Genomic DNA, 19,205 nt, shown 5'->3' on the forward strand with positions numbered 1-19,205 from the left:
ATCAAGCACAATGACCTAGAGGTGCAGTGCTTCACTAAGTTTCACTATCTTGACTTCAATCACACTAGAAATGTAGCATCCTGGTTGCTTAAATGGATCAAGCAGAAACTCAAAGCATGAGTAATCCAGACAGTAACCTCATACTGCTACCACACCATAACAGAATACAACTAAAGCAGTACCCGGAACAATTAACTATCATCATTACCCACAGTGATAAACATTTTAATAGTCATGAATAATCCAGACAGTAACATCAATATCTAGCACATCGAAACTGAATCCAACTAATGCAGCACCAGGAACAATAAATTTTCATCATTCATCATTACCCACAATGATAAGTTCGTTCAATAGAAACTATCTAAGCTCAAACAGAAACAATGGAGATGGTGGAGTAGAGAGGGGAAGAGGGAAGCTCCAAAATTAGCAAGCACACACAATATAAGCAACCTAAATATTAAATTCTACGGAATTTAAAGAAAATTTTACTAAAAATTAATACTGGAATGTATTGGTTGTAATTTCTAGCAGAACTACTACTGCCAACTACCACCAAGAATCAAGCGATCCAACCAGTCCCAAGATTCGTTTTCAACTCTTCTCATGCATAAGCTGTCAGACTGGAGTTAAGATTGCATGCGTAAGGATCCCTGTGAAAGAAAATTTAAAATTTGTTGGTCCTCCGCTGTTAGGCCTGCCTGGACTGAGAACCACCATAACCACCAGTGGCTTGTGAAGGGTCAGATCTCCATGATGCATTAGAGTACCCTGAATTTCCATTGGCGTCACCATAGCCACTCCCCATGTAGCCACCACGTGTCCCTTGTTGCTCTCCTCCACTAGCACCAGTGTTGCTAGTTGGGGTACTTCCACCACGCCCACCAGAAGTCCCGTAACCACCAGGATAAGATGCGTAACTTCCACCATAATTGCCATACCCATAACCTTGATTTCCATATCCAGAAGCCCCACTTGGGGATTGACCCCTTGGAGCAGAAGCAGCACCACTTCCACCTGGAGCGCTCCAAGGAGCCGATGCCCCATAGCCAGAAGCACCATAACCAGAGGGAGTTTGGTTGCTCCAAGTATTTTTCAATGCTCCAGGCAACCCACCAGCATAACCAGCATTAGGGGCATTTGGATTTCCATATGATCCTGCAGGACCACCAAAACCAGTATTGGCACTCCCATAACCACCAACACCAAAACTTCCATAACCTCCATAACCAACTCCAGTAGTTGCTGCCCCAAAACCATAACTTGGAGCACCATAACCAGAATATGGAGGGAAACCACCTGCGGTAGTTTGAGGCTGCAGATATCTATTGCCATCCATTCGGCCATCAAATGCATTTGTACTGGCACCAGAACCCTGATAGCCCCCACCTCGACCCCCACCACCAGGATTTGCATCTTTAGGAAGTGCTCGTTTTACCTCTACAAGTTTACCATTCAACTCATGGAAGTTCTTGTGTAGTACTCTATCAACTGCATCTTCAGTGTCGAATGTTATGAAACCAAAACCACGAGGTCGTTGAGTATTCTGGTCATACATTATTACTACATCAGTTATGCTTCCGTAATCTTCAAAGAACTGACGAAATCCATCTTCTGACAGTGTGGAAGGCAGTCCTCCAACAAATATTTTTTTGGTCTTAAAGTTTCCTCCCCCTCCAGAGCTTCTGTTGGCATTAAAATTTCCAGTTCTATTGGATGTTTGCTGTTCTTCTCTTGATAAAGCCTTTTTTGCCTCCACCTGTGTAGTCAAAGTGAAACCTTAAAATGCTGAAGGGACAAACAGATGTGCTGACAAGAAAAAGAAATACATCAAAGTGGCATATGCTTATCCATAAGAAGCAAGAAAGAACGCAATAAAATGCAAGTGGAAGATTCATGTCATATGTAACAATATCATTTCAAAAAATGTCATATGGAGACACGCTAAAGTAGTACTTGAATCTCTAACAGTTAAAAGGTTGTATTTGGTAAATCCTACATTTATAAAGCATGTAAACATGTTTTTTTTTTGGCCACTAGCATGTAAACATGTTCAACTTCCCTATGCGTGTGTGTTTTGCAAATTTTCAACCTATGCCCCCAAACCATGTTTATACAAAATAAATTCAGCCATTTAAATGGAGGGTAAGTTGGTGTGGTTATAAATCATACTTTTCAAGAAAACTACCGACAAATTTGGGATTAAGAGTCAAGCTTTTGCATGTTTGAGAACTGATAGTGTGTTTCCCCGAAGAATCTATGTGTATCATTTCTCATCAACTAACAGAGTTAGAATACAGAAGCACACAAAAATATCCACTAATCAATGAGAAGTAGATGATAATAGGAAAATCCCAGAAAAAATCAGAAAAAGATAAAACCCCATAGACCAAATTAACTGATTGCACACATTACATCTTAGAAAGCAATGTCTATGAACCCAATAAACATACAACTGCAAGTACTTAAACAAAATCCCACAAGGAGCTTAGCAACAATCAAAATCAGTAGAAACGAGAAACATAACGAAAAAAGAGACATTATAAACCAGAGAACTGATTTTTCCCTAATTCTATAGTTCCTCAGTTACCAGATGCAAGCCAACTTAAAATCAACATAAACCAATCACATTTCCACAGAATAAAAACAACCCCAGAAGGAAAGACCATTAAATGACAGCTAAGAATAAGCAAACCCATAAAATTAACACCAAAATAGCCAAGCCTATAACACATTACCACAAAATAACGAAACCCCAGAACGCAAAACACTCACAAGAAGCTAATACAAGCAAAAAAAAACCCATTAAAATTCACATCAAAACGAAACGCATTAAGCACCCAAAACGATGAGCCAATGCAGGTAAAAAGGAAGATGCATAAAGACTGACCACTCGGCCATCGATGGTATGCTTGTCGTTGAGGACCCTATCGAGCACAGAAGGATCAGAGAAGACGACGAAGCCGAAGCCTCTGGGTCGGCCAGTGGTCTTGTCACGCATGATGACGGTCTCGGTGACCTCACCGTACTGGTTGAAGTACTCAGTCAGCTTGTCCTCTGTGGTGTCCCATGCTAGTCCTCCTATGAAGAGCTTCCCTTCGTCTGAGTCCATGGCTGCTCTGTATGCGTGTGTGTCTTCGTGTACTTCTACTCTCTGAAATGAGAGAGAGAGTCTGAGACACAGAGTGGGATTGAGAAGAGGGAGGAGTCGAGGAGGGAAGGGCTACTGCCTTAGGGTTTGTTTGAAAACGACACCGAATCGAGCACGTGGGAACTGGGAAAATAACTTCGAGGGTGCCCAACCAAGTGTCAAAGATTGCTATATAAATATTTTGGCGTGACTATAATTCAACATGGGGTGGTGGCGCAGTTGGCTAGCGCGTAGGTCTCATAGCTATAGAGTTATCCTGAGGTCGAGAGTTCGAGCCTCTCTCACCCCAAATTTTATTTTTCCCTTTGGAGTATCCTTAATTTCCCATTACCCCTTTGGAATATACTTAGTTTTGGATTGAAAATACAAATAGTTTTTTTTTTCAAGTTTTTAATTTAATAATTGTTTTTCTATTTCAGTTTCTTAAAATTTGAATACCATAATTTTCACTTTAACATTCCATTTTACATAAAATCACTATTATAGAAAACATTGTGGACATCTGTCAACACAAAAGGAAATTACCTGACTCATGTCTTCTTTTATTACAAACTCATGTCCTTTATTACTTTTTCCATCCTCACTTAAGTTGTTAGAAAATTTTTATTTTCATACTTGCATAACATATCTATTTTATCAAACTATAAGGAATTCTCTTATATTGGCCAAAAAAAAAAGGAATTCTCTTATAAAGTATATAAATAATGTGTATATACAAGTATATGTATGGTAAACCACTTAATAAGATTTCAAAAAGTACTTTGCAATCCAATAGTTAACATTTCTAGTTCACATTTTTTATGTTTTTTTGTAGGCTCACATTACTCATGTGACAATTTTCCTATAACTTTAGTGGTAGTCAACATTTTCCCCAAAATCAAAGGCCAGCTTTCAAATTCTCTATCATCCTTTGTAGGCTTTGTAGCAAAACAAAAAATATTTTAAGCTTGAATATCTTTAATACATTTTCTTTGGGCAAGAACGTTGGCCCATTTCTGGCCCATCAGCACCACGGCCCAGTATGTGGAAAATTTAGGGCCTACAGCCCACCATTGTTTTGCTGATGAATCTGATGATCCAACGGTCCAGAAAAGTTAATAAAGACAAAACTTGAGTCTGTCTACAATATGACCAATCTTCTCTTAGAAAAATGATCAAAATCACAAATTTAATTAATTAATTTACAGGCTGTGATCAACTGATCACACACTCATGAATCCTAACGGTCACTTCCTTTTTCTCGAAATAAAAAAAGCCCTAGGGACTCTCCTGGACCCTAGTAGGGCCCACAATCAAGCCCAAAGTTTATGACCGTTTTGTCCTTTCCCTCCCCCCTTTACCTTCTCAAAGTTTCTAATTCTTTCTTTCTTAGCAAACCCAACGGCCAACGCGCTCGCTCTCTCTCTCTCTCTCTCTCACTCGCAAAGATGTGTTCGAAACTATGAAAACCGAGTACCCAACTCGTTCTTTCAAAGAAAGACGTCATTTTTGAGAGACCCAGAGGAAGATATCGAAAATGGGTTGCTTTCTTGCTGCATGTTTTGGTTCTTCCAAAGATAAAAAACGCAGGATTCAAAGGCATAGGGTTCAGCACCACCGAGACCAAGTAAGTCACAATTTTCAAGCTTGGTTAATGGTTTTGTTTGGTTCCTAAGAAAATGTAGAGAGTCTAGAAACAAGAAATGTTTTGAATTTTGTTTCCTTTCTGGGTTGTTGTTTGTAAAATGGCCAGTAGGTAGGCCATGATTTTGTTGAGTTAGGCTTGGTTAAATGTTTAACTTTTAGTTCTTCTATTCAAGAAAAGTCTTCAAGTTCAAATTTTTTTTCTCTCTTTTTCCTTTCTCTGGTTTTGTCAACAGCCAAACATTGCTTAAATTGCGTTTTTTTTTTTTCAACTATCTTATATTCTGTAGTCATTTTTTCAGAGATATACAAGTTTTGAGCCTGTGCAATCTGCTGTCTCTTCTGTTCCGGACGTTGGAGAAAGACCCATTAGCCCCGCATTGGAAGAAGTCCGGTGAGTGTTTGAATTTCATGGGTTTTTTTTTGTTTTTCTGTTCAATTGCTTCTTAAATTTTAATTCACTTCATTGTTTACTTTAAATATACCGTTCATCAGTTTGCTTTGGAATTACATTTTCTTTTGGTGTTTTTGATATTAAAGTTTGAATTTTGGTCTGTAGGGACAAACCAGTGGAGCAACTGAAACCAGTGGAGGAACCGAGCTTCATTGCTAGAAAGAAAGTAACTTTTGATTCTAATGTCAAAACCTATGAACATGTTTTAACCAACGAATCCTTGGATCTTTCATTGGATGCTGAAGAGTGTGAGAAGAAGGAGGAGGGCAATATCTTGGAAAAATCAACCCAGTCCAAGTCTTCCTCTGAAGATAGTTCAATCACTTCGAGCTCAGGGTCTTACCCTCCTAATCATAGGTACCAGAACTGCAGGGATAGTGATGACGAAGATGGAGAATTAGATTTTGAGGACAGTGATCTTGATGATGAAGATGAAGATGAGGATGGCTACAGCAATGATGACGGGGAACTAGATTATGATGATGAAATTGTAGAGTCCAATAGAGGGATTTCTACACCTCAAGTGAATACTGAGGATGTTGATAGTCCAATGCCGATAAATCCAACTGGGTTGAACCATAATGCTCGTGATAGGAGTGGTTATGTTCATTCGGTGCTAAACCCAGTTGAGAATCTTACACAATGGAAAGCTGTCAAAGCCAAAGGGGCATCACTAATGAAGCCTCAGAAAGAGAATTTTACATTAGATCAAGAACCCCGGATTTCATTCAGTTCAGAGGCAAGTTTTAAGGAATTCTCAGTGAGTTTCAAATCAAAAACTGATCAACACAAGAAGCAATCTGGTCAGTCCAAGAATCCTAACCAAGAAATGGCAGTTGATGCTAGCCTGTCAAACTGGTTGGTTTCTTCAGAGAATACACCTGTTAACAAGACTAGCACAATTGCTTTAGACACTGTCACACCTGAGAAAAGCATGTCCCCTGGATCAAACTCAGCGAGAAGCCATGAAGATAGACCAATTTTAGGTGCATTAACTGTTGAAGAGCTTAGACAGTTTTCAGCTTCAACTTCACCAAGGAAGTCACCAAGTAGAAGCCCTGATGAGATGCCCATAATAGGGACTGTTGGAACCTACTGGAATCACACAGGTCCTACCAAGGGTTCTGCCCCCCCTTCTTACAAAGGAATACCAAACACTACCAGCAAGTACAGAGAGGTACATGTGAAGTAAGATTTGTGTGACACTCTTTCCATAAGGTCTTGGTGGGTTCTGATAAAAGATTTGTGGGTTTGCAGGATAAAAGAGTGAATTGGCACTCTACCCCATTTGAGACAAGGTTGGAAAGAGCTCTGAATAGAGGCGCTGCTGAAGCTTATTCTACTCATACTTCTAGTGGATTGTGAGATTATTTGGTGATTGTTGTTGTCTGTTCATTGTGTCTATTTTTTGATTCTTTTGTGAATTATGATTTGTTTCTGTGTGACAGTTGCTCGCCTGTTGTAAACTTTGCTTATTTATTGAACCTAATTACTAAGGATCCTGCATACGTATTTGCCCAGAAAACAGTGTGTATACCCTTTACCAGTTGGATGATTTTCAGTCTAAAATAGATTCCCTTCTATAATACTGTGGACAATACTGTGGACAGGTGCCTATTGATTTGAGAAACAAAACAAAGACATGATAGAGAAAAGATTAGGATATACATATATTACCTTGTTTAATTCCACTTACGATGCAGCCACAATTTTTATTGGGTTGGAATTTAATAAGATCCAATGCTAAGCCAAAAAAACAGCATTTCGAAGTTTGAAGAAAAGAAATTCATCTCAAACATGTTTGTTCTGGACAATGTTCACAATTATCCAACGTAATAAAGTTAATAAACCATAACACGCACCAACTACACTGACTAAATCAACTTTTCAGAGATTACACCCAAAATAAAAACAACACTCAACTGAACTTAAGGGGATAAGTTTTAACAAGCTTATATAAAGTCTTATTTTATTAAAACATATCCGTCAAGTTCTGCAACGTGAGTGTACGGAGAGGTGCAGTGAGAGATAAAGGTGTGGCTGCTGAGAGTTGAGCGGCCACTTGATGCATGGTGGGTCGAGAAATGGGATTTTCACGAATGCAAGCCAGCGAGAGGGTGGTAGCCAAAGCCAGACTTAGCTCAACTGGACCAGCTGGAGGTGCAAGCCTCTTGTCAAGGACATCAGTGAAGAGCATGTCTTCTCCAGATTGCAGACTTAAGAGGAGCTCCTGAGGGTGCCTCCCCATGAGTAGTTCTAAAGAAACTACGCCGAAACTGTACACGTCACATTTCTCTGTCACCTTCATTGTTGAAGCAAGCTCTGCAAGACAAAAAGGAATAAGTACAAGAATTTAATGAAATATCTTTTCGGATGGTTTGAGCTATATATGCATGGTTGAATCTTGTTGCCTTATATGACCAAATGTTGCTTTATGTTAATGAGTTGTGGATCAAGTTTAAGCTATATTCATATTGCTCAGTTGTGTGAATTTGAGAAATACCTGGTGCAATGTAACCGTAGGAACCAACTGGAGTTGTCCAGTTAGATTCATTCTCTCTCAGCAACCTTGCAGTTCCAAAGTCCGATACCTTGGGCTCAAAGTCTGAGTCCAATAGTATGTTATTTCCTGTTATGTCTCGGTGCACAATTCTGGGGGTACAGTCGTGGTGCAGGTAAGACAGTCCATGTGCCACTCCTCTGATAATCTTTAACCGGATTTCCCAGTTCAAAATCTGTGCCTTCTCCTCCTCCTGAATCAACTTGTTCAAACTACCCCTTTCTACATACTCATATACAAAATGCATGAGCCCATTGAAGGAGCTGAATCCATACAATTTTATGATATTCCGGTGCCGAATTTCAGTAAGTGCAAGCATTTCAGACATGAAGTTCTTCATCTGGTAATCCTGGGGGCTTTCTTTTGCATCATATGGGAGGAAACGCTTTACAGCAAAGATGTCACCTGCAGGAAGCATTGCTTTGTACACACTTCCTTGTCCACCCCTTCCTATGCAGTATCTGTCATTGAAATTCTCTGTGGATGTGACTATGTCTTTAAATTCAACTCTCTTTATGTAATTCCATAAAGAAAATGTGGGTTTTCCTCCTTTGTTCTGTCCTTTTCATTTTGATTAGCCGTTGATTGACGCCACAAAATGTAAGTCCCAAGCAAAATTAATAGAAGGGCTAAAGCAGCCACTGGGGTAGCTATGGCAATAATCAATTTCCTTCTCTTGATTTTATCTTGGTTTTCTGGTGAAGAGTCTCTAATGCAGGGGATCAATCCTTGTGTCTTCTCACCACACAGACCGGGGTTACCTGCCACTGCCTCTGCAGGAGCTTCTCGAAATGCCTGGTTCGCTGGGAGAGGACCTTCAAGATTATTATATGAGACATCAACATCTTGAAGACTTGCTTGATATTGCAGGGCATTGGGTATTGGACCAGAGAGCTGATTGTGAGACAGATTCAATATTTCTAATTTTTTTAAATTCCCAAGCTGTGGGGATATCTGTCCCGTGATCGAATTTTGACTAAGGTCTAAGAGATACTGCAAGGCCACTAGATTTCCAAGCTGAAATGGCATTGTGCTGTTTAGTTTGTTTATACTCAGCTTCAAGAACATAAGTTCCTGGCAGTTCCCAAGTTCTTCTGGTATTGGCCCAGTTAGATTGTTTGCTGACAAATCCAAGTACTGTAGCCGTGCCAATGTGCCAATTCCTGCTGGTATCCCATCTGAAAGCTGATTTTTGCTCAAGTTTAGTTTGAGTAGAAGTGAAGAGGGACCAAAGAGCTCTATGGGGATTCTTCCAATAAGTTGATTATTAGAAAGGTCGAGATTTTGCAGATTTGGAAGTTCTCCCAGCCCCGGTGGGATATTGCCTGATATCATATTGGAAGATATCCGGAAGTCTGAGAGATTCGTACACTTTCCCCAGTTAGGTGACAACAAACCATAGAGCTTGTTATATCCAAATCAATGAATTCCATATTCGGGTATACACCAAATACACGTGTGACATCTCCATTGAAAAGGTTGTGCTCCAGCCGGACTCGGTTCAATCCTGTACAGTTCCTAAGACTTTCTGGAATAGGTCCCACTAGTTTATTTGCATTGGCTGCTAAGTATATAAGGTTCCCTCCTTTACAAATTCCAGGAGGAAGCTTGCCAGAAAAGTTATTTGTGGAGAAACTCACATTTCTCAAAAATGTGGGACCAAACTCTTCAGGAATGCTCCCTGAGAAGTTGTTAAAGGAAACATAGAGTACAGTAATTTTTTGTAAGCTGGTTATTGATGAAGGCAAAGGTCCCTGCAACTTGTTTGTGCTCAAGTCAAGTTCTTGTAAGCTTTCCATCCTACCTATTTCTGGAGGAAGGATTCCACTGAGCAGGTTTTCATTAAGGGCTAAGCTGATGAGCTTAGATAAATTTGCAATGGTTGAAGGGATGGTACCAGTAAAAGAATTTCTGAACAATTGAAGGTATACCAAATTTGACAAATTTCCTATTTCTGGAGGTAAGGGACCTGAAAACTGGTTTCCAAAAAGAAAGAGATAATTAAGCTTTTGGAGTAATCCAATTTCATGGGGAATGACACCAGACAGGTTGTTTGTTTGGAGTTGCAAAGAAATGAGTTCTGTCCAATTGGACAAAAGGGATGGATGGAGTTCTCCAGATAATTGATTACTTGAAATTCCAAGCTCTTTGATCCGTTTAAAGAATGCCATGGAAAGAACCAGTGAGGTTGTTGTTTGATAACTCAAGAAAAGTAAGGTTCACGCAGAAGCCAAGTTCTTTTGGGATGCTGGAATTCAGGCCTGCCTTTTCAAGATTTAAATTCTGAAGCATCTGCAGATTTCCTATCGAGGGTAGCATAGGCCCTTGGAACGAATTTTCATGCAGTTCAAGCAATTCGAGGTTCGACAAGAACCCAATGTCATCTGGTATAGTACCATTCAGCTTGTTTTTTCCCAACCTCAGGTGTCGAATTTTTGAAAAATTCTTAATATCTGCAGGAAGTAATCCCTCAAATAAATTCTCAGTCAGGTTTAGGTACTCAAGGTTTTCAAGACCTGTCAGTAGTTGCACTGGAACCTGACCTGTGATCATATTGAGGGATAAATCTAAAAATATTAGCTTTGGGCATTCTGAGACAAATGAGGGAACCTCCACCAAATTGTTATAGTAGAGCCAAAGGTCTGTTAAAGATGCCATCCCCTTAAACTGAACTGGGTCAGGATTCTCTAAATAGTTTCCTCCTAAACTGAGATTCCAGACCTTTTGTAGATTGCTAAGCTGATATGGAATTTGACCTGTGAGTGAATTGTTGTAGAGGAGAAGAACTTGGAGTTGTGAGAGGTCTCCAATTTCTGGGGGAATCGGATTCGTGAAATTGTTACTACCCAGATCAAGTAAAGTGATTTTTGTTGCATTCCCAATCCCAACTGGGATTTCTCCTACAAGATTGTTGTTGTTGAGATTGATGAAAGAGAGATTAGGAAATGCAGAGAAGTCAAACTTGTTGAGTGTTCCATCCAGGCCTGAATTCACAAGATTTATGCCAACAATGCTGCCAGCTTCATTGCACTGAATTCCAGTCCAGTTGCAAGGGCTACTGCTGCTGTTAGTGAGAGTCCATGAAGTAAGGGAAGCAGAGTTTAAACTGTTTTTCCATTTGAGCAGAGCTTCTGCTTCTGTTTGTGCATAGATTGCTTCCAGAAGGCAAAACAAAATAAGAAAACAGAGAATTCTCTCTGATGTTTTCATCATACTTTAACTGAGAGCTTTTTGCTAGTTCTCTGAAAAAGTTTTGAAGAGACTAACAATACCATGCATGCAGAATATGCATAGAGGAAATATATTGAATTTCTTATCTATTCTGACTTTGTGCTTTGACCTTTTCTATTTTGCACTGTGTCTGAACATCTTTTCCAAGCTTTAACACCAAGGTTGTGGGTGTTGAAAATCTGTTACCTTTGCAACTTGTCTTTGTAGGTCCTGTGAAAAGAGGTTTTTGATTTGTAATTCGTGTGAAATATGAATGTCATAGAGTTCAGTTTTCTTCTCATCTGGTATTAATTATTTCTTTTTGTTATGAGTATGACATTGGATATTTTACTATTTTTATCTGGACTATATGAAAGATGATGGAGATACTTAATGTTATTTTAATTAAGTTTGATGTGTTGAATATGTAGAAATTTACTTGTTGACTATACATCAATGTGTATTATAATTTAAGAAGCATTTTCCACAGTTTCTGCTTATAATATGGCTAGAAAGTAGATTCATTAACAGAAATTAAATGTAGCAAATTAGAGCTACTCCTAGGATTCAACCTTTATTTGGCTGTGTAATCATAACATAGTATTGCAACTAGAGATGCTCTGGCATCTAGAGGGCAGCATATCGATGATATGCGTTTTCTATAAAACAATAGCACTGAAACCACTTCCCTCTGGTTGCATTAACTCCTTTGGAGAACCACTTAGATTCTGGTTGCAGAAAATTTGTTGTAGCAGCATTCTGTTTCATCAATGAAACATTTATGTGTAAGCTTGATATATATTGTTGGTTCATTCCCTAACAATTTAAGTTTTGGGGACTATATATGGGTTGTAACACCATGGAGAATTGCTATGGTGATGTGTCTGCTTTTGGTTGGTTGTACGGCAGAATAATTTAGTGTTTGGGAACTCTGTGAAATGACAACTTGGTTGAATCATGTAAGCAAAGACCCTTGACTCCTTGAGTTCGTTATGGGCTCAAATTGAACACATTATGAGTTGACATTGGATGTGTTTACTACATTTTTTTTATTGTCTAGACTCTTTGAAAGATGAGGAGATACTTAAAATTAAGTATGATCTGTTGAATATGTAGAAAGTTACTTATTGACTATACATCAATATATATTCTTATTGAAGAAGAAGTTTCCACAGTTTCTGCTTATAATATGACTAGAAAGTAAATCTTAAACAGAAATTGAATATAGCAAGTTAGAGCTACTCCTAGAATTCAATCTTTTTGTAGGCTGTGTACTTATACTATATAGTATTGCAACTAGACATGAACTGGCATCTAGAGGGTAACATATTCATGAAGTGTGTTTCTATCTGAAAAAATAGCAGAGAAACCATTCTTCCTCTGGTTGCATTAACTCCTTTGAAGAACCACTTAAATTCTGGTTACTCCATGGTGCTACACAACCTGCATATAGTTGTGAAATCATCTCTGCATATTGAAGAAGAGAACAACACACTACAATCTAATATGAACCTCTAGTAAATATGTACAAAAGGTTATAAAAGCCCTAAACCAAGTAAAAGACTAAAGTACTCTTAAAGAACATAAATAAGTAAGATAATTAATAATACAATATACTATTGACAATAGTCCCAAAAACTTACATTGTTATGAAATGGATCGACGATGTATATCCAGCTCACACATGAATGTTCCATTGATGAAACGAACTGCTGGTACAGCAAATTTTCTAATAGTGCTGTGTTCGCTTTTGGTTTATGGGTTGTGTGGTTGAACAACTTTGTGTTTAGGAACTCTGTGGGAAATGCCAACTTTGTTGACTCATGTAAACCCAAGGTCTTTAACTCCTTTAGTTCATTGTCATTATGGGCTCAAATTGAACAGGAAGAGGAAGAGGCCTTGATTGGAATAGTAATGGGCCAAATGCATGAAACTCACATATTCAAATGCATTTTACCTCTAAAAGTGATATGTATGATACATGTAACATTAAATAGCAATGCTTGTGAATCACAAAGGTGGGGCATCAATTAGGCCAAACGAGGATACGCATTTGCTATGTCATGTGAATTGTGAAATCACGTTTTTATTTCTTTGAAAAAAATTTGATTTACATGTCGTAAGCTATGATGTGATGTTTGGCAAAAAAAAAAAAAAGTTATGATGTGATGTGCAAAACTTAGTACAAGCCCATGGTATATAATCTGATCTTTTTGACCAAAATAAAGAAATAGTCTGATCCCTCTCAGAAAGGGCAGTCCCGTGAGGTACTTTTCGATCTTAAAGTCTTTAGTTGTTTTGGATTTGGGATAATGGCAAAACTGTAGATATGTACCACTCTTCCTTTCATATCTTGAACCCACCAATAAGAGCTGATCAAGTTTGAGTTTGGGGTAGGTTGGTAGAACTAATTATAAGTTTATAACAGATTGATTGTGTGCTGAACTGCTGATGATGAAAATCCCCATTTAAAAGCCGCAAAGAACAGCCCCAGAATACTCTCTACACTTTCCAATTTCCCACGTGTAGGTTGATCGATGGAACCCATTTCCCATGACTACCCTACACACATTTCACGTGATCGATTATAACTGTTATTAGCATTCATGCATGTCTCAATTCTATGTTATGCATGAGAATTGAGATCTCCAATTAAGTGCGTTAAAAGTATGAGAATTATAGATTCGTGGATTCTTTCTAATGTGGTGCAATTGAACTAAAAACGTTAGGTGTGATTTTTGAATTTGATACAATAATTTCTTAATATTATGTTGAAATATAGGTATTTAATTCAAAATTAATTGATAACTAATGAAAATGCTTATAACATGATATATTATTAACATTTTATACAATATTATATACTCTGGATGGAAGATATACTGACACATAATTTGACAAGCAGAATGACTTAGGAATTAGACCAAATAGAAAAAAAGAATTAGGCCACAGCCCACTCATGAGTCATGTCTTTATATAGCTGGTTTCTTTTTTGGCCAAAATGTAGAGCTGGTTTCAAACATAACATCCACTGGTCAAACACCATGAAAGGAGTTCAGAAGCCTTCACTTCATCATCTTCTCCTTCATATTTTCTTGCTCTCCTTGCTCCCATTGAAGGCCACCACATCACCAAGAACACAAGCAGAAGCTCTCATAACTTGGAAAAACAGCTTTGTTTTTTCACCACCTTCTCTCAATTCATGGTCCCTCACAAACCTAAACAACCTCTGCAAGTGGACATCCATTGTCTGTGACCAAAGCACCAAAACAGTAGCCCAAATAGAGCTCTTCAACTTGAGCATCACAGGAACACTAACCCAATTCAACTTCAACCCATTTCTCATTCTCACCCAATTCAGCCTCAATCTCAACAATTTCACAGGGACTATACCATCTGCCATTGGCAACCTATCCAAGCTCACAATCTTGGACTTGGGCAACAACAATTTTACAGGGCCTGTACCTGTGGAGATAGCCCAGTTAACAGAGCTTCAGTATCTAAGTCTCAACAACAACAGTCTCAATGGTACCATTCTTTATCAGCTAAGCAATCTCCAAAAGGTACAGTACTTGCTTCTTGGATCAAACTTCTTAACCCCTCCTGACTGGTCTAAATTTTCAGCCATGCCTTTGTTGACATACCTTGACATTCATCTGAACAATCTTGATTCAGAATTCCCAGAATTTATATCTGAATGCAGGAACTTGACCTTCCTGGACTTGTCTCAAAATAGTTTTACTGGTCAAATACCACAACAGGTGTTTACCAATCTGGGCAAGCTTGAATATCTCAACCTCACTAATAACCAATTCCAAGGACCATTACCATCAAACTTTCCCAAGCTTAAACAGCTCCGTTTGGCTGTGAACCATTTCAGTGGTCCAATTCCCGAAGATATTGGTTTGATATCTGGTCTTCAGCATATTGAGCTATTTCAAAATTCCCTTGAAGGGAAAATTCCATCCTCTATAGGCCAACTGAGAGAGCTCCAGTACCTTGATCTTCAGGAGAGTTCCTTAAACTCTTCAATCCCTTCTGAGCTTGGTCTTTGTACCAACCTTACCTTCTTGGCCCTGGCTGAGAATTCACTCAGTGGGGAACTGCCTCTGTCCTTGTCCAATCTGACCAACATCAAGGAACTGGGTTTATCTGGGAATCACTTTACTGGTCCAATCTTGCCTTCACTAATCTCCAATTGGACTGAAATGGTATCTTTGCAACTTCAAAATAATAGCTTCAGTGGGAACATTCCAGCAGAAATTGGGCTTTTGACAAAACTCAATTTGCTCTATCTGTACCATAATAACTTCTCTGGCTCAATTCCCTCAGAGATTGGAAACTTGAAAGATTTGCATGTTTTGGATCTTTCAACCAACCAGCTCTCAGGGCCAATTCCTATGACACTGTGGAGTCTCACAAATCTTGGAAGCATACAGCTTTTCTACAACAACCTCAGTGGCACAATCCCCCCAGAGATTGGAAACATGACATCATTGGCCACCTTTGATGTCGACACAAACCAACTTGAAGGGGAGTTGCCAGAAACCATTTCTCTCCTCAGTAGCCTTGAGAATTTTTCTGTGTTCACCAATAAATTATCAGGAACCATTCCGAGAGATTTTGGGAAGTACAGTCAGTTGGGATATGTTCGCTTTTTTAACAACAGCTTCTCTGGGGAATTGCCACCAGAATTGTGCAGTGGATTTGCTTTGACAGTTCTCACAGTGAATAATAACAACTTCACAGGGCCATTGCCCCAGTGCTTGAAAAATTGTTCAGCATTATCTAGAGTCCGGCTTGATGGGAATCAATTCACCGGAAACATTACGAATGCATTTGGTGTTCATCCGGTGCTTGATTACATTGATCTTAGTGACAACAAGTTTGTGGGTCAACTCTCACCACAGTGGGGAGAATGCAAAAACATCACTTTAATGGATATGAGTAGAAACAACATTTCTGGTCAAATCCCAGCTGAGATTGGACAGTTGACACAATTGCAGTCTCTAAGCCTAGACTTCAATGAATTCAATGGGGAATTCCCAACTGAAATTGGAAATCTAAGCTTGCTATTTACTCTCAATCTGAGCAGGAACCATTTCACAGGAGCCATCCCCCAGAGTCTAGGCAAATTAACCAAGCTCCAGCTTCTTGATTTGTCTGATAACAATTTGACAGGGGTAATACCAGTTCAGCCTGGTACATTTGAAAGTTTGACAAGCTTGAACTTGAGCCACAACAATTTTTCAGGTCAAATACCAACAGAGATTGGTAACTTGAACTTGAGGTACTTGTTGGATCTTAGCAGCAATTCGCTATCTGGACCAATACCTTCAAACTTGGGCAAGCTTACAATGCTGGAGATTCTTAATGTCTCGCATAACCATCTCTCAGGGAACATCCCATCAACAATTTCCACAATGGCTAGTCTACTTGAGATTGATTTTTCTTACAACAACTTCACGTGTCCAATCCCAACTGGTGGCATTTTCCAAAAGCTGCGTGCAAGTGCCTTTGTTGGAAACAATGCTTTGTCTTTGTGTGGTCTCAGCAATCCAAACCCAGGAAAGTCCAACAAGATTCTTATTGGTGTCCTTCCTCCCATTTGTGGTCTACTAGTGATTGTAACTGTAACTGCTGCTATCTTCAAGTTCCGCCACAAATCGAAGGTTGTGGAAATCGAAAGTCCTAGGATGTCTGAGAGTTTTGATTCAAAAAATTGGGGAAAAAATGGGAAATCTCCATTTAGTAAAATCGTGAAAGCCACCGAGAACTTTGATGAAAAGTACTTAATTGGAAGAGGAGGATTTGGAAGCGTCTACAAGGCAGTGTTGGGCAGAGGCAAAGTTGTTGCAGTTAAGAGGCTTAACATGTCAGACTCTAGTGACAACATTCCAGAACCAAATCTCCAGAGTTTCGAAAATGAGATAGAAACTTTGAAAGATATCAGGCACAGAAATATCATAAAACTTTATGGGTTCTGTTCCTGGATGGGCTGCTTTTACTTGGTGTATGAGTATGCAGAGAGAGGCAGTTTGAGAAAAGTGTTGTATGGGGCAGAGGGTGAAGCAGCTGGACTTGGCTGGGTCAGAAGGGTGAAAATTGTGCAAGGACTTGCTCATGCAATTGCTTACTTGCACAATGACTGCTCACCACCAATTGTTCACCGAGACATATCTTTGAACAACATATTACTTGAGCAGGATTTCGTGCCCTGGCTATCGGACTTTGGAACGGCGAGACTGCTGATCCCGGATTCATCCAACTTGTCTTCTGTAGCTGGGTCTTATGGCTACATGGCTCCAGGTAACTGCCTAGTACGTGATATGTATATATATATGTATACTGTCACATTATTTGGTGAACATATTTGATCACCCTAATATTATTATTGATCGAAAAGTGTTGGTTTGACTTTGTTATGTTGTGCATGCAGAGCTGGCATTCGTAACGCGGGTGACGGATAAGAGTGACGTGTATAGTTTCGGAGTGGTGGCATTAGAAATCATGATGGGAAGGCATCCTAGGGAGCTGCTGGCTTCGCTACAATCAGTGTCATCAAGCAATGCAGAGTTGGTTTTGAAGGATTTTCTTGACCAACGGCTTCCGCCGCCTCCCGGTCGGTCTGCCACAGGAGTTGTTTCTGTTGTGACCATGGCCTTGGCATGCACCCAGACCAATCCGGAATTGCGACCCACTATGGATTTTGTGGCAAAAGAATTATCATCAGCTCGGACTACAGCTTACCTTTCTGAACCACTAGGCACCATAACCATCAACAAGTTAGCAGGTTTTCAAAGTTAGAAGATGTACCAACTAAATCCTTAGTTGAAAATCAAAGGAGCTTTGCATTTTCTTCAACATTTGCATTGTAGGTGCCAAAAGGGACTCGTTATTATTTAGTCAATCAAAATACAATAAAGTTGCATCAAAATTAAAGATAACAAAACAATAAATGATCTGTATACATTTACTGCTCATATTGGGTTTTCTATTTTTGGCCCAGACTGGATGTCTCTGGGCCCTTTTGGGCTGCTCTTGGGCCCCAAATTCTTGTATTTTTATTTGTATCAATGCATGTGTTACATTACTGGCTGAAAAAGGGTGGCTGCTGAATGTTATAAGAACCTTCGATCAATGAGAATGGGTCTCATCATTCTTGTTGATGCAGAATTTCTTAGTCTCGTCATCAATGAAAATGAGTCTCATCAAACTTGGTAAAGTCTAATTAATAAGTCTTTTACTTTTTAATCATTAGATTTTGATTCAACGGTAGTTAATCACCAAAATTCTCGGCCCTCGCTCAATCAATAGAAAGTATAGAATTAAAAAAAAAAAGGCTGACCAGTGACCACGGATGCATGCATGTTTCTAAACCTTAGAAATCACGTGCGTCTTGTAATAAGTAGGAGATAGAGAGACAATTAAGCCGCCATGTACGACCTTAATTCAGGTCCTTAACTACATATGGACATGCATGGTTAACGGCCAACCCATACTATTTCTCTGGCATACAATTAAGCGCGGTGCATGCAAGTATATAGACCTCAAACAAAACCACTCAGAGTCTCGGTGAATTAAGCTTTGCTGCTCTGGGAGGTACCTTTCGATCTTAAAGTTCTTTTGGATTTGGAATAAAGGCATGACTACGTACTCTAGTAGTGGTACAAGTACGTGTACGAGTATCAAATTCAAAACTAATTGAACAATAACGTTTCTCATGTGTTGTTGGACTCGAGTTAAACATGTAGATAAATTATGTTAGGTATTATTAGAATAAATATTGTTAATAAGACGTGAATTGTAAAGATAATATTATTCAGAATTTGTCTAATGCAACTTAATCAAAATTGACAATAAATAAAAAGATCTTTCCCATTATAAATTATAATGCATGGTTTAGTATTCTCGGTGTGAGACGTCCTCTCAACAATAAATATGTTGAATCTACGATAAAAGTTTAGGCTGATAGAATTTGAGTTTGGGGTAGGTAAGACTAATAATAATCCCCTTGTTAAAGTCTCATTAAAAGATGACCAGACTTGTCATTGTCCGAGTCTCACTCACTTTGTCCCATATTTCTCTGTGGGAGGACCAAGTTAAGCAGCGTCTTCTTCAATTCCTCATTTTCACATTCACATTTCTAGGTAGACAAATCCGATGGACCCCATTCCCACGGGGGTACCCTATACCTTTTGGACCCC

General features: G+C 39.1%; 3 protein-coding genes, 1 non-coding gene and 1 pseudogene across 4 annotated transcripts; 3 read left to right on the top strand and 2 right to left on the bottom strand.

The window, feature by feature from the left end:
- Positions 1 to 278: 278 nt before the first annotated feature.
- On the bottom strand, positions 279 to 3,222 carry LOC147275950 (heterogeneous nuclear ribonucleoprotein 1-like). Its single transcript, XM_086254567.1, has 2 exons — positions 2,891 to 3,222; positions 279 to 1,759 (listed from the first exon to the last, which is right to left on the bottom strand). Exons 1-2 carry the CDS (start codon positions 3,110 to 3,112, stop codon positions 692 to 694), a joined length of 1,290 nt encoding a protein of 429 aa, XP_086110693.1. The 5' UTR covers positions 3,113 to 3,222; the 3' UTR covers positions 279 to 691.
- Positions 3,223 to 3,355: 133 nt separating this feature from the next.
- Positions 3,356 to 3,440, top strand: TRNAM-CAU (transfer RNA methionine (anticodon CAU)). Its single transcript is given in 2 exon segments — positions 3,356 to 3,393; positions 3,405 to 3,440. It is a non-coding gene; the product is annotated as a tRNA-Met (tRNA).
- Positions 3,441 to 4,553: 1,113 nt separating this feature from the next.
- LOC147275952 (uncharacterized) lies at positions 4,554 to 6,721 on the top strand. The gene is made up of 4 exons (XM_086254740.1): positions 4,554 to 4,757; positions 5,077 to 5,168; positions 5,334 to 6,405; positions 6,486 to 6,721. The coding sequence occupies exons 1-4, from the start codon at positions 4,668 to 4,670 to the stop codon at positions 6,591 to 6,593; spliced, it is 1,362 nt and encodes a 453-aa protein (XP_086110866.1). The 5' UTR covers positions 4,554 to 4,667; the 3' UTR covers positions 6,594 to 6,721.
- A 479-nt stretch (positions 6,722 to 7,200) lies between these two features.
- LOC147275953 (putative leucine-rich repeat receptor-like protein kinase At1g35710 pseudogene) lies at positions 7,201 to 11,001 on the bottom strand (annotated as a pseudogene).
- A 3,029-nt stretch (positions 11,002 to 14,030) lies between these two features.
- LOC147275954 (uncharacterized) lies at positions 14,031 to 17,828 on the top strand. The gene is made up of 2 exons (XM_086253435.1): positions 14,031 to 17,307; positions 17,438 to 17,828. The coding sequence occupies exons 1-2, from the start codon at positions 14,043 to 14,045 to the stop codon at positions 17,803 to 17,805; spliced, it is 3,633 nt and encodes a 1,210-aa protein (XP_086109561.1). The 5' UTR covers positions 14,031 to 14,042; the 3' UTR covers positions 17,806 to 17,828.
- The last annotated feature ends 1,377 nt before the right edge of the window (positions 17,829 to 19,205 follow it).

This window comes from Dryas octopetala, chromosome 8, assembly GCF_963921425.1.
Source record: "Dryas octopetala chromosome 8, drDryOcto1.1, whole genome shotgun sequence".
Lineage (NCBI taxonomy): Eukaryota > Viridiplantae > Streptophyta > Magnoliopsida > Rosales > Rosaceae > Dryas > Dryas octopetala.

Excerpts from the sequence above, each read along its gene's own strand:
- LOC147275952 (XM_086254740.1), top strand. The coding sequence starts at position 4,668 with ATGGGTTGCTTTCTTGCTGCATGTTTTGGTTCTTCCAAAGATAAAAAA. Across the intron at positions 4,758-5,076 it reads TTCAGCACCACCGAGACCAA|AGATATACAAGTTTTGAGCC; the intron begins GTAAGTCACAAT and ends TCATTTTTTCAG. Across the intron at positions 6,406-6,485 it reads CTACCAGCAAGTACAGAGAG|GATAAAAGAGTGAATTGGCA; the intron begins GTACATGTGAAG and ends GTGGGTTTGCAG.
- LOC147275954 (XM_086253435.1), top strand. The coding sequence starts at position 14,043 with ATGAAAGGAGTTCAGAAGCCTTCACTTCATCATCTTCTCCTTCATATT. Across the intron at positions 17,308-17,437 it reads TTATGGCTACATGGCTCCAG|AGCTGGCATTCGTAACGCGG; the intron begins GTAACTGCCTAG and ends TTGTGCATGCAG.
- LOC147275950 (XM_086254567.1), bottom strand. The coding sequence starts at position 3,112 with ATGGACTCAGACGAAGGGAAGCTCTTCATAGGAGGACTAGCATGGGAC. Across the intron at positions 1,760-2,890 it reads ATACCATCGATGGCCGAGTG|GTGGAGGCAAAAAAGGCTTT; the intron begins GTCAGTCTTTAT and ends TTGACTACACAG.